We start from the raw sequence: 14410 nt of genomic DNA on the forward strand, positions 1-14410 counted from the left end.
AATATTTATAATCAAATAAAACGATCTAAAATTAACTGAATTTTAAAATTTAAATCTGAGCTTTAATGCTTTTTCAGCTTGATGTGTGAACTTTTGTATAGCTTATGTGATGAGGAGCTTTCTGCCTTATACTCTGTTGAGTTATAGTCATAGAGAATTAAGTTTGTTATAAATTTCTCATCCACTTAACATGTTCGATATATTTACTAAATATAGATAAAAAATTGTCACATGAATATGATAATTGACTATAGAAATAAATTGTCAAGGTAAGTAGACGAGATGACTGATACAATGTCTTGTGACAGTCGGAATTATAGTGCAAATGATCATAGATTCTAACGAGAATCAACTATGAAATGAGGAAGTGGGACGTGAAAGTAATCTGAGAATATGTTACACCAGGGCGGGTCAGGATTTTTGTTGTTACATTTACAATTTACAAGTTGATTTTTGGAGTGATTCGGTGTATATATTAAATGAACTCGTCTGTGTGACCTAGTATGGTCAGTAAATATGATTTTTTGGGATATCTTGAGAATTTTGCTTCTTAGTCATATGATCCAGCTAGTGAACAGCTTTTCTTACATAACAAGGAATATTAAATCACAAATCTTACTATTCTTTCATGGAATTTTCCACAATATTTTATTTTACACTTAAAAATAATTAATAAACATTGGAATATTTTTAACTAAATAATTTACACCAAAATCCACATTCTTCAGTTTTTGTTCCATTCTTTGATGCTTCTACAGTACCATTGGTGATTTTAATGGTAACTAATGAGGACTGTGTAGTTGTAGACTTTCCACTACCTGTAGATGTTGATGCGGAAGATGAAGCTGAAGCTGTTGTTGATTCAGCTACTTTTGATGTTGGTTCAGGTGTTGGTTCTGCTTTTGGTTCTGATGTTGGTTCAGCTTTTGGTTCTGACGATGGTTCTGCTTTTGGTTCTGATGTTGGCTCGGCTTTTGGTTCAATTGATGATGATGAGGGGCTTGATGTTGGAATTGATGGTGTGGTGTTAGCTGATGCTAGTGCTATATTGATGAAATTATAAGACAAATTTAATTTTTTTGGATAACTTCTTTCAATTTTTTCAAACTTTTAATTTTTTCTTTTCAACTTTTCACAATTCGTAAAATTTCCAAATTATCTAAAAATCACAAAAACTTACAGCAACAGCACAACAAAGCCAAAAATCCGACTACACAAATTGAGATTGTTCTTGTCATCTTGATAATTTTTTATCGACTGATTCTCCTTTACTGAATATCGAATTTATTTATAAAATGTAAACGACAGACACAAAAGGAGACGAAATACGTTACGAAGGTGATAAAACTGTATTTCGCGGCATCAAAGCACAGTTCATATGCTGCTCATGTGCTCGTCTAGAGCGGGATTTTCTGTTTTGTGTGAATTTTCATTAACATTTGTTATTGGTATATTGATTTTTTAACAGGTAAATAGCTAATGAGAGTTATGAGGTGTTGTTTGCTTTTGAGGAAATTAAATTATAACTTTTAGTGATGTTGATGATGATCAAGTGTGAAGATTCTTAACTGAAAATTAGAGTTGGGTGAATCATGAGTAAGTTGAACATATGAATCAATATTTCATTTAATCAGAATCAAATTACGCTAGAATACTTTCAAATTTAATCAAATTAAGTCCAGTCTCCTCTGTAATTGCATGAATCATGGGAATTTAAAGATATATAATACATTAAACAATAATATTTGTTTTTTCAATTATCAGTTGTGAAATATTGAGTCATTACGAGATTCTTCTTTTGCGCAATAGTTGCCAATACTGTAGCTTTATGCAACATTTTGGTACCACGACACAATTAGATCCTCACATAGAATTGTGTGGTTCATTGTTTTGCATCCAACCAGAGGTGTATCAGGGGAGGTGAGTCACATCTTGTTTTGGACAAAATTTACTAAAAAAAATGAATATTGACACTGACACTTTAAACTAATTCATATTATTTGCAATAATTTATACTCAAAAGCATCAATTTAAAATGCCCAATACAATTTTTTATCAAAATTTTACTTTATAAATTGAATTGATTAGTTCCAAACTAACTTAGTCTATGTAAACATTTCAACTTAGTATTTTAAATTAAACCAATCAAAAGTATGGAACTGTAAAAAAGGAAAAAAGTTTCGATTCTTAATTGAACGAATCCAGTGTCAAGCAAAACGTACTCTTCATGCTGCATATTCCTACTTGCATATGCAAATCAGAACAAGTCATTAAGAACAATTATAAAGTAATAAAAAATTCATGTTTTATTGTCACGCAACTTACATGAACATCTGTCTGGAATGAAAGTGACTTTTGTGTCTACTATCAAAGCGTGCTCATTTGACTGAAAGCTCAGCCACAACAATCAGTTGTCATAGAGTTTTTTGTGTTGAAAAAAGTGCAATAAATTCAGTTTTAAGTGAAAAATTGTGAAAAAATTCTAAAAATTCTAAAAAAAAGTTTCTAAAAATCCACAAAATATGAAAATTTCATCAACTATACGTCAATTTTCAATGTTGATGACTTGCTTCATTGTAAATTTCGATGAATCCATAGGACAGTCCAATGTTTGCTTCTGCACTACATCTGGATACTGCACATCAAACCCAACGGTTTCTCCAAACGATGGATCAAATCAAATTGACATTCGGATTGTAAATGTAAGCATTTTTTGTTGATTTATGTGTTAATTATTGTTTTTGTAAAATGTGAAATAGTTTGATTGAACGATTCAGTAAATTATGGATCTAAGATCTGTAATCATAATGCTTATGACCTTCATTAAGTTGTGAAATGTGTCACACAATTGATTTTATTTAATTTATTAACAGTCATGGAGTTCAACATTACCACCAACATCTAGTCCTTCATTCATAGTACCTGTATCTTCTGGAATCAGTCCATGTAAGTAGAATGAATGGATATAAGCCTGATTGTGTCCTTCATGTTTCTATTCATTTCCTAGCAATATCACAATACAGTTCGTGTCAAGCTGGCTTATCTGTTTGCTGTCTACCTTCATATCAATGTGGAATCAGATATCCACCTGTTGCCAATGCGCCATCACCAGCACAAGGGACCAATCAGGCTGCATTTGGTGCTTATCCATGGCAAGGTATGTGAAGTCTAAAAGATCTTTGAACAAATGTTTAATTCAGAGATTGAAATATTGCAGCTGTAATTTTGTTGGCGGCTGACAGCAGCTTCGTTGGATCTGGAGTTCTAATTGACAATTTTCACATCCTTACTGTAGCTCATAAAGTCAGTAATTACGCGTAAGTGCATCTTTATTTCCGCCAAAGCTTAAATTTCAAGAATTTTTTTATTTAAGCAACAATCCACAAATCCTGAAAGTCCGTCTTGGTGAATGGGATGCATCGTCGGTCATTGAACCAATTCAAGCTCAAGAATATCAAGTTCAACGAGTTTTTATCAATCCAGCATATAATTCAGCTAACTTGAGAAATAGTATTGCAATATTGCGACTTACAAATGCAGTTACACTTGGACAGACACCGACAATTACTTATGCTTGTTTACCGTCTGCACAGATTAGCGGACAGAGATGCTATGTGGCCGGGTAAGATGAATTTTTGAGGAAAATTTGGGGAAAACGTGAGGATTTCATTTTGATTGCACTTCTAGATGGGGAGTATCGAGCTTCAACACAGGAAGTTATCAGACAATTCAACGTGAAGTTGATCTTCCGTTGGTGGACCAGACTACATGTCAAAACCAATTGAGAGCTACACGACTCGGCTCGAGTTTTCAACTCGACTTTAATTCCTTCATTTGTGCTGGTGGGGAAGCTGGAAAAGGTTTGATTTTTGAGTGTGATTCTATAGTGGTTATTAAAAATTCAATTCATGAATTGTAGATGCATGCACTGGTGACGGAGGAAGTCCATTAGTCTGCAAAATCAATAACAACTGGTATGTCGCAGGACTAGTTGCATGGGTAAGTTATCTTGATTTATTTGTGACTGTTTCGAGTAATTTATTAAAATTATTTTAGGGTATTGGATGTGCCACACAGAATGTTCCTGGTGTGTACATTAACGTCGTTAATTACATCAACTGGATACAGCAGACAACTCGAACGCCTTAAATTTTTTGTTAATTTAGGCTTGCATCAAAATAAATATGTTTTAACCAAAGATCCATGCCAAAATATGTCCATTAACTTTGTTTCTTTCACGTCTACATTGTATGAATTTCAAATATTGAATAACATGCAAATATCAATTAAATGACTTCAATATTACGCAATTATAAGCTCGTTAAGTCTGTTTGGTTTTATGGCCTATGATGTTAATTTAATGCGGCATCTGGAGCTTGTTTTAAGTTTGAATGAAGATTTTTTTGCTCTGATATTTTATAATGCTCATAACTTTTTATGTCTTATTCCATGTTCTCTCATTCGAATGCATTCATGCTGCTTGTGAATTGGTTCATGTGTTGCGGTAATTTTGAGAGAATTTCTTGATTTTTTGCGAATTGAACTTGTTTCAAGAATTGCCTTAAATCATTCTAAATTGATCGGATCCTAAAATTCTGAACAAAATATCCACAAGGAACCTAGCCAGAAGCATCACTAGACAAGAAACAGCATCACAAGAAATAACTTCTATAATTTTTTATCTTCTTTCACTTTTCTTTCGAAATCGAAAGTTGTCACATTTGTCAGTTACATTTCTGTCATTTTCAAATAAGAAATTATCCATACTTGTTGCTTTATTGCTGACTATCTTTTTTTTTTTGCATTTCCGTCTCTGTCTTGCCAATTTGTTTTTGTGTCTTTTTTGCGATATTGCTTTTGTTTTTATCTTCATTTTCATGTTTTTTTTGCATCGCACCGGCATGGTTTTCTAAGAGAAAGAGAAAGATGTGTGAATGTTGGTTTGCTTAATTGTAGTCTAAGGTAGTCGAGAAAGAGATTTCAACGAGATCTGTTGTGCCTTATATTGCTGAAAAAATCAAAGTTTTGAATTTTTTAAGCTGTTTTTAAAATGACTGAGTGAGTAAGAAACTAGATTTATTCTAAATGTATTCAAAATTCTGACTATTCCACAGACTATCCACAACTTTACTTCTCAAAATAATCATCTTCAGTAACTTTATCATATCATCACACACAATAACCCTAAATTGCCTGTTTATAGACCTAGAATTCTGTTCATCATCAACATGTCTCCAACAATGCAAAGCAGTGAACTTAATAATCACAAAACCAAATCAAACAGTCACAAAAATATTCACAAATATCCCAAAAGTTGAGGAAATCAAAGTTCTAAAGATGCATGACCAAATTGTTCATCATTTACCGACGAGTTTGAATGAGTTCTTTCAAGACTTGAATGTTTTGCAAATTTGGTCGTGTGGCTTAAGATCACTGTCTCAAAATGATTTAAAAGTGTTTGAAAATTTGCATGAATTGAGTGTTTCTGGAAATGAAATTGAAATTCTTCCATCAAATCTGTTTTCTGCAAATTTAAAACTCACAAAAATCGACTTCAGCAGAAATAATTTAAAACATATTGGATTCAACCTGTTGATTCCACTTGACAACCTAATATTTGCTGATTTTTACCAAAATTTCTGTATCAGCGATGGAAGTCGAAGCCGTAAAGTTGATTTAATCAAAAATTTAAGGGTGAGTTGTAAACCAACACAAGAAATGCTGATCGATGACCTGACTACCCTCAATGAAGAAGTCAAAATGATGAAAAATGAACTCAAAGCATGCGAAAAAGTACACAGAAGTCGACGATGCGGTGATGATGATAGAGGCAGAATTGTTGGATTGGATTCACTTTTTCCATCGATTTTTGTTAGTGAGGAGAATAGGATTGATAGAAGCTTATAATTATAGCTGTGGTTACTTGTTAGATCATTATAAATAGTAATAAATCCGTTATTTTACTCATGGCTATTGCGTAATTTAGATAAACATGTCCAATAAAGTATTGATAAATTCAATTTGATACATTGTTCTTTTTTCAGATCAAATCCATGAATTTTTAATGATCTGATTGTAGAGATGTCTTACTATCTGCGCTTCTGAATCTCTATACAGTCATTAATTTTCAAATAAAATCTGTAATGTTGTTCGTAAACGACATCAGTTGGATTTTAATTGTTCATCCTAAAAAGTCCAAGCAATGAGATCAATTTTTCCATTTTTAGTCATTATTGGATCACTTTTAAGAGTGACTGCATTTAGTCCTGTAAGAAATTTAATTTTGATCAGTTTTATATATCAGTACTTCATCTTTTGATTAACATTTAGGCAGTTGTAACGTCATACTATGAAATCAACTTAGACAGATTCGAGCAAATCAGCGCCAATGAAAAATTCGAAGACTGGTCAACCGTAAAGATCAAAAAAGTTAACAAAACGCGTTCTTTAAATGGTGCAATTATATATATGCGAGATTTTGACGATTCAATACTTGTAAAAATGGAAATGTCACTCAAACGAGGTGGAGATTATCAAATTCTACCATACAGAATACCAGAAAAGCCATTTTGTAAATTCTTTCAGGAAGATGAATACTTTTACGATGATTTGGTCAAAAATTCTGATTTTCCAGCTGATGTCGAAAATAATTGTCCCTTTAAAGCTGTAAGTATTATTTAGAGGCATGAAATAGTCACATAAGACTTGCTAAAAGTCTCGATTTTAGGGATTATTGGTGATTTTTATATCTTTTATAGGGCAAATACGCTTTACGGGGAGTGACTTTTCCGCTTGATAAATTTCCCAGGTCTTTAATGATCTCTGGCGATTATTCTGTTGATTTGATTCATTTATATGAAGGAGAAGAAATTCTTCGTGTGCGAGTTTTTGGAAGCATTGTTGCAGGATGAAGATTGTGATTCTAAAATAGTTTTATTCTTCAATAAAGATTGATTTAAATTATGAGAAATCATTTTTATTTCATCGAATGTCTCTTTTTTCATCATTATGTCTCTTATACAGTCGTGCTAGTGGTGGAACAAAAAGATTCACATTAATCTCATTTACTGAACCTTTAACATAGATTTTGTGCATATTTTGCAACTTTGTCCAATATAAAATGTAACTAGTAACATATCCAACAATAAGAGTCAACAAAAAACCTAAAACTACAGCATACATGTATGAAAGTCTGTATAAATAAAAGTATGTCGGTTCCTCATCATCACTGGTTCCTATTGGAACAGTTGAGTTGTATTGAAATCCTTCAAATGCTGAACAATCTTCTATTGAAAAATCCAAAACTGGAGCTGGTGGTCGTGGCTTTCCGAATTGAGACCACATAGCTACTGCCATTCCGATGATATGTCCAGTAATGACTCCCCATTGATTAGCCACTTTTGTAAACATTCCGAGTGTGAAGACACCCAAAAGTGGACCACCAACAACACCAAAGATTGTTAAACTAGCTTGCAGCACTCCGCCTAGGTTTTGTGTTAAAAATGCGACTAAGATACAGATGACTCCGTAGCAAGTCGCTAACACTTTAGAGATCAATGCTGAGTCACGAACCGATGGTTCATATGGCTTCTTTTTAATAAACAAGTAAATATTTTTGAAATAATCCTCAAGAGTGATTGCTGATAATGAGTTTAAAGCTGTTGACACAGTCGATAGACAAGCTGAGAAGATTCCAGCCACAAAAAGTCCAGCAATACCTGGATAATCCTTTAATGCGTCCATAATATATCTTGGCATGTTTTGATCTCTTGAATTGATTCTTCCTGCTAATAATGGATCACATGTGCTATAATACCAATAAATAACGAGTCCTGAGAATGAGGTAGTCAAACTTAGCGATGATAGAATTGGCCACTGCCACCAAAGACTAAGTTGAGCATTTTTTAAGGTCTTGACTGAGACTAGACGCTGAATTTGAGCTTGACTGACACCATATAGTGAGAGGTATGTGCCCATACCTCCAATGACTAAAGTGAACCATGTATGCCGAACTGTGGGGTCAGGATCGAAGCTGAAATTAGGAAAATGTATAAATAGTGGGGTTTAAGGATGGTTTGAGAGATACTTAGATACTCACTTCCACAATTGAAGTCTTCCACCTTCATTAGCAACTCTGAAAATCTCTGACATACTTCCAGCATAAGCTATTCCACTAATTCCAACAATTAGCACAGCAGCAAACATCAAAATTGATTGAAACACATCAGTCAACAGAACAGCTTTGAGTCCACCAATGATGGAATAAAAGGAACAAACTCCACCGATCAATATGATTGCATAATTCATCTTAATTCCAGTAACAGTTTCCATCGCCAATGCTGGAGCAAAGAGTGCAATTCCCATGTATAAAACCATCTGAATTGTGTATGAAAGTGAAGCTACCAGTCTAGTCAGTAAACCAAATCTCTTCTCTAGATACTAAAAAAAGGCAATAAAAGTTTCAGACTTTACAACAATAAGCAATTAAAATTAAATTAATCAAACCTCATAAGCACTAGTTACTCCCATGTTATAAAATACAGGCAGAAACAGATAAGCACAGATTGGAGTTGCAAGGCCATATGAGATATTAATGACAACAAATTGAGTACCAAATTGATAATTTTCATTTGAAACTCCGAGTAGTGTAACGGCTGACATAAAGGATGCCATTAAGGAGAATGACACGGGCCTGAAAGTAAAATGAGGATTTTTGGTGGATATTTTGTATTTTCTTGTGAATCTCAACTCTGTTCAGTTGTGTACAAATACACTTAAAAGCGTTCCAGCTGATATAAAGCTATCACAGCTGATCCCTACCTCAACTAAAAATACGTTAAACATTATAAAGTCGTCACAGAAACACGTGCTTATGTTCAAAGCATGTTGAGTCATGTCATTCTCTTTTCTTATCGCAAAAGATAAGAGGAAGTACATTGTAAGGTAATCAGAATTATAAGTACTCTGTGGCTATAACAACAAAATTGCTCATTCAATATTTATTTTACAGTGTGAATTATTGTCATCTGTTGTAAATTTCACAAGCACAAGTAGAACGTAATTTGAATGACGTTTCATCAACTTACCATATTGGCATTGATCTATTAGCTAGCAAGTATTCCTGATTGGTCTTTTGTCTCCCGCCAGAAAATCTTGCATACCTGAAATTTCACAAATTATGATCAATTTTCACAGTATAGATCATTACACTACTATACACACACTCCAATTGCAGCAGATATGATCAGTGTTATACCAAACACAACATAATCCCAGACACCAAATGCCATTAACTAAATTTTAATTCAAATATTCAATTATCGAAAAAATTAAGCCACAACAATTCACATTTAATTCACGGATGCGACTGAAGTATCTCAAGTATCTCACTATATTACAGCCGTTATTAATGCCAACAATATAGATAAGGGAAATATTGTCTGATAAGAGATTAAAAACGAACTTTTGGTACTCTATAGAATGATTCAATTTTGTGGTTGTAGACATACTCGAGTGGTTGAGGATGATTATAGATAAAATTTTTAAAAGGTGCGTAAGTGTTGTACTGAGAAAGTAAATGATATCGAGCAGAACTCGAAGTCGATTCGAATTTCGTATGGTCGACTTCATTCTCCGATACTCGATATGACTTGTCATTGGTTTTCCATCAACTCAGTTGGACGCAACTCATTTTGTGGAAAACAATAACTGCACATTGATAAAAGTTTTTCGAACTTAAGTTCAAGAATTTGTCATAATGAACTAGTTCAGCAACTTTCTATGTTAATTACTTGATTACTTATTCTGCATATGACTTATTGCAATTTCTCGAAAGCTTGAACATTTTGGGTTTAAATTGAATTTTGTGGTCGATAAGTGTAGTCGTGTTTAAAGTTCTTCGTGAATATTTATAATAAAATTTTGGAAAATTTCGCAATGTTTTGTTCAAATTTTAAATTGTTGTTCTTATTTTGTAAGTCATATTTAGCATCAGATCAGGCACTACACTATAGTAGCATGCTTGATCTCTAACGATAAAACTGAAGTACTAGCTAATTTCATTTTCCTCAGCACTATTCCTTATAATTCATAAATCAGAATCAGTTCCTGTACCACAAGATAACATGGTTCATTATTATAATCCCTACTATCCGTATTATCAATGGTCATATCAATACTATCAGAATGACAGAAGATTTCCACAAAATATTGTGTTTTATCCAATTCCATTGAATATTGACAATAATAACAATAATAACAATATAGTCACTGATGATGATAGTAACAAAATCTTTGGGAACATATTTGAATCTTTTTTTAAACAAACAACTACTTCGCCTCCAACAACAACAACTACTACTCCAACAACAATAACTACTACTCCAACAACAATAACTACCACTCTAACGACAACTACAACTACCACTCCAACGACAACAACAACTGCTCCAACAACAACAAGGGCTCCAACAACAATGAGCTTTGCAGAGAGTATTATTCAGCAAGATTGCGTCGATAAATGTATTGAAAGACCACCATCTCAATACAATCCTGTCTGTGGCTCAAATGGTGAGACTTACTACAATGATGGCAGACTATTCTGTGCTAATGACTGTGGAGTTGGTAAGCTTATCGAATTTCTTTTTATAAATTCAATTTTGAATATAAATTGATGATTTTGTATAGATGTTACAATAGCACGTCGTGGTACCTGCACACCTATGACAACTATGATTGCTAGTGGCATGGCTCCACCATCATGATTATCATTGTATTTTTAATTGAAATTTTTAATAAATTATGCTTATAAGTTTAAGTATTTATTTAATTGTTCATGTTTCCATTGCATTTTAAATTCTTTACCATAACCAACATATTGAGTGTTGCTGAAGTTTTTTTGATGAGCATAGATGGTAGCTGGTGTATTCATTTATGTGATGTATATCCACCTTTTTCCCATGCTAAAAATTAATGAAATTTATGTCAATTTATCATCAATGTCCATAAATACCATAAATACCAATTCTGGTCCATAACATGAACCTACCTTTGAGTTTATCGCCTAAATTAACCATAAGATCATTCAAGACACTTCCATCAACATCATCACATGGAAGATCTCCGCCCAATGATTTTTTAAGATATTCTTTACCGATAAAATTACCTAATGCCTCCCAGTCTTTGCCAATAAAATGGATCTATGGATTTAAAATTGATTTATTAGTATAATCTTACAGCTGATTCAATTGGATACTATAGTTTGACTAAGATAACCTCAAGAAACTACACCATAAGATCAAAAATTCTAAGAAAACTCACTCGTTGCCTCAATTTAGCATTTATAAATGGTTTGAAGATCTTAAATGCAATATTGAAAATGTACGAATTATTAGTGATGTAGACACCCTTAATTCTCAAAGGAACGCAATCTTGTAGCCATTCCAGCAACATCGCAGCAAACATGGGTGTAAAATGAACTATCTGACCCAGAGAGAGATTTTCTACATCCAGAATTACGCTATTTATTTTTAAAAGTATTTTAAAATTTTGATCATTTGATTAATTAATGACTTTTGAGCTTACCTGACTCCATTTATCTGAAATGAGATGGAATTTTTGATATTAATACAAATTTTTGTAAATTACGCAGCTTGATTTGGGAAACTATTGAGAAATACTTGCGAAATATCAGCCGTATTCGCATATTTTTGTATGTCAAGTTGAGCAATAAAACCTATTGAACATTAAATGAATGAAACATTGTCAAAACAACCAAAACATCTACACAGTTAACTAGTGCTGATCATAATAAAGCATTCAGCAATGAATTTTTAAATTTTCAATGTTTTTCAAATATTTTTGTGGATATTATTCATCATTAATCTTTAAGAAAGTTAAGGACTTGAGTTGATTATTTCATGTAAGACCCGTAAGGATTTCAGGGTCAAATCTTCCATTTTCTGACAATATTGTTTAATTTGCAAGGGTTTTTGACAGAAGGATCCCAAAATTTAACACATGATATGTCTCACTGATAGTAAACCTCTTTGACTTTCCCCTAGCTACACCCCTGACCCATGACTTATCCAAAAACGTGACTTTTAAAGTGCTTATCCCATTTATAATTACTAAAATGACAAACATTGAATTAAAGTCGATTTATTGCTGTATAATTGCACGCACAATTGTTAACCGCAATGACCAGACAACAGTGCCTTATAATAACTCATGTAGTGATTTGACATTGGGAGAAAATATGCACAGCTACAGTAGGAACAGTAATTTAATATTAGCATAGATTTACCTGTGACATTGGTTCTAACATTGCTGCCTGTAGACTTAATTGTATCGTACGGAACAGATCATTAAGTGGTATTTTTGAGGCTTTCCAGAGTTCTATAAATTAAACATTGTATGCTTAGCTATAAACATCAATTAACAACTTTACTTACTTCCAGTATGAATAAAAATAGTCCGACATCCATTTTTATCTCTGAGTGGGAAATACTTGACTAAGTCGTCCTCATACACTGCTCTCAATGCCATCGGTGTCAAGTTTTCATGAATATTTTTGTGCTTAACTCTGAATTTATAGAATTTTTGCATTTTCTCAAATGCACTTTTTGGATAATATTTACATGGACGGAGGAAGCAAATGTGGTAGAAGTCGCCCTCGTGTGGGAATGTAAAGTCTTTTTCAGCTGTAAATTTAATTAGAATTTCGAATATAATTGAGTGTTTTTGTGATGTAATTTACTCATGATATTGACTGCCTTAAGTCAAAATAGGCAAGATAGTAATTATTGGGAATTACACAGTCTTATGTTCTTGACTGACTGAATTGTCTAATTAGGATTTATTTTGCAAATGTTAGATTAATCATGTGAAATAATCAAGAAACCCGATTGTTCTTGATTACGTATTCTGACTCTAAAATTGAGTTTTTGAGGAATATCCACGAATGAACCTTGAATCCTCATTAGGTCCATGTTGTACACTGCATAAAATTCAGCTCAGCCATTACTTAACAAACAGCAATTTAGTAAATGTTCGTAAATGTAAACTTTTTAATTGAGTTTTAATTACAGATAACTTAAGCTTGTGAGATAAGTGCGATTATGTTTGTAAGTCTGGCCTCAGAATGATTCGAGTACGTGAAATGAATCTGTTGCATATTTTACGGGAATTGCATACATTTTTGGAATTAATTGACTTAAGTTTATATAGCTTCAATTTTAAAATCCATTAATTATTGAAATTCTGTCAATTCTACAATGCTAAGGCATAACTGTCATGCCTAACTCTCTAATGTCATAACAAATGACCATTAGTAATACATGTGATTATGATAAACACATGCTATAGATCAAAGTATAAGCATATTCTAATGTCTACCAAACCAGAATTTCAAGTTTTTAAACTACACTTAATTAAATTCAATAAAAATATTCAAACAACTCCAAAATTCACCGAAGTACATATCTAAGTCAATGAACTGACATAATCCGTTATTTATCCATAAAACTATCATTTATGACTCACATTATGTATTCACAGTCATGCACTAAAGGTTTTATACGAGAAATGGGTCTATATCAGTGATTAGCAAACTGTGGGGGAGGGGAGGGGCAATCCCAGATCAACCCTGCTCCCCAAATTCTAAATTTATCACAGACTACTAAAATCAGTTCATTGCCAAGGTCGCTTCATAATATTTAATTAAATACGAGAAATACAGTAAAGAAAAAAATTGTAAGCATTTTCAACACTCAATGACCATGACACAGATTGAGTTTGCATACATCTCGCGGGTCTTTATGATATGCTTGTACGCTGCATGTCTACACTTTCGATTTCATTTCAATATTTATGTTGGATTTATGAAATGTTTAGGCGATTTTGTAATGGTTTGGAGCTGAATTTTGTGGATCTTTTAATCATTTTAAGTATCTTTTATACTTGATATCAATACACTGCAGCACCTGACTCACCTTTAATGAGCTCCCTCAACTCAAATAAGCTTTCATTTACAATTTCTGGATCTTCTCTAAGCTCAATTTTAGCCTTTTCCAAATATTTTGGATCTACAACTGGTTCCTCCTCCAATCGAATTTTATATCCATTACCCAAATCAGCGTACGGCTGATTGTTACTGTCAAATTTCAAAAGTGACATATTTTTCTTAGATGCGGACTTGAATAGACGAGATTTATATCAATTTATTCAAATTTAATATTCAACCGGGTCAGTGGACTACTTTGGATTATATAAAGTACCGAGTTAACCGAGTCAGCAGCTAAACTTCAACTGAATGTGATGTTGAGTCTGTAGAGTTTGAGATTGATTTTGTGAGCAGCATTTGCATTCAATGTTGATGAATGTTGCATGTCGACTTGATGTTTTTCAGATA

The 14410-nt window shown here is 32.9% G+C and overlaps 4 protein-coding genes and 1 long non-coding RNA gene across 6 annotated transcripts; 2 read left to right on the forward strand and 3 right to left on the reverse strand.

The window, feature by feature from the left end:
• Window positions 1–615: 615 nt before the first annotated feature.
• Window positions 616–1341, reverse strand: LOC139096384 (uncharacterized). Its single transcript, XM_070648091.1, has 2 exons — window positions 1181–1341; window positions 616–1043 (listed from the first exon to the last, which is right to left on the reverse strand). Exons 1-2 carry the CDS (start codon window positions 1236–1238, stop codon window positions 691–693), a joined length of 411 nt encoding a protein of 136 aa, XP_070504192.1. The 5' UTR covers window positions 1239–1341; the 3' UTR covers window positions 616–690.
• A 20-nt stretch (window positions 1342–1361) lies between these two features.
• LOC139096367 (inactive CLIP domain-containing serine protease A3-like) lies at window positions 1362–4198 on the forward strand. Of its 2 annotated transcripts, XM_070648079.1 has the most exons (11): window positions 1452–1468; window positions 1534–1596; window positions 1765–1920; window positions 2128–2702; window positions 2874–2946; window positions 3008–3157; window positions 3218–3317; window positions 3374–3622; window positions 3688–3860; window positions 3920–3999; window positions 4057–4198. In XM_070648079.1, the coding sequence occupies exons 4-11, from the start codon at window positions 2523–2525 to the stop codon at window positions 4147–4149; spliced, it is 1098 nt and encodes a 365-aa protein (XP_070504180.1). In that variant the 5' UTR covers window positions 1452–1468; window positions 1534–1596; window positions 1765–1920; window positions 2128–2522; the 3' UTR covers window positions 4150–4198. The 2 variants fall into 2 exon arrangements, with proteins under 2 accessions (XP_070504172.1, XP_070504180.1); XM_070648071.1 differs by having other exon boundaries at window positions 1362–1596.
• Window positions 4199–4853: 655 nt separating this feature from the next.
• Window positions 4854–5969, forward strand: LOC139096394 (uncharacterized). Its single transcript, XR_011544967.1, has 2 exons — window positions 4854–5058; window positions 5115–5969. It is a non-coding gene; the product is annotated as an uncharacterized lncRNA (long non-coding RNA).
• A 985-nt stretch (window positions 5970–6954) lies between these two features.
• On the reverse strand, window positions 6955–10691 carry LOC139096452 (putative sodium-dependent multivitamin transporter). The gene is made up of 5 exons (XM_070648164.1): window positions 9223–10691; window positions 9087–9161; window positions 8506–8692; window positions 8099–8439; window positions 6955–8032 (listed from the first exon to the last, which is right to left on the reverse strand). The coding sequence occupies exons 1-5, from the start codon at window positions 9288–9290 to the stop codon at window positions 6982–6984; spliced, it is 1722 nt and encodes a 573-aa protein (XP_070504265.1). The 5' UTR covers window positions 9291–10691; the 3' UTR covers window positions 6955–6981.
• Window positions 10692–10798: 107 nt separating this feature from the next.
• Window positions 10799–14298, reverse strand: LOC139096460 (clavesin-2-like). Its single transcript, XM_070648175.1, has 7 exons — window positions 13992–14298; window positions 12453–12701; window positions 12305–12396; window positions 11584–11597; window positions 11320–11518; window positions 11048–11198; window positions 10799–10961 (listed from the first exon to the last, which is right to left on the reverse strand). The coding sequence occupies exons 1-7, from the start codon at window positions 14173–14175 to the stop codon at window positions 10927–10929; spliced, it is 924 nt and encodes a 307-aa protein (XP_070504276.1). The 5' UTR covers window positions 14176–14298; the 3' UTR covers window positions 10799–10926.
• Window positions 14299–14410: the final 112 nt, after the last annotated feature.

This window comes from Chironomus tepperi, unplaced genomic scaffold (assembly GCF_022539635.2).
Source record: "Chironomus tepperi strain 1889 unplaced genomic scaffold, CSIRO-AGI_Ctep_v1 contig_34, whole genome shotgun sequence".
Classification (NCBI taxonomy): domain Eukaryota; kingdom Metazoa; phylum Arthropoda; class Insecta; order Diptera; family Chironomidae; genus Chironomus; species Chironomus tepperi.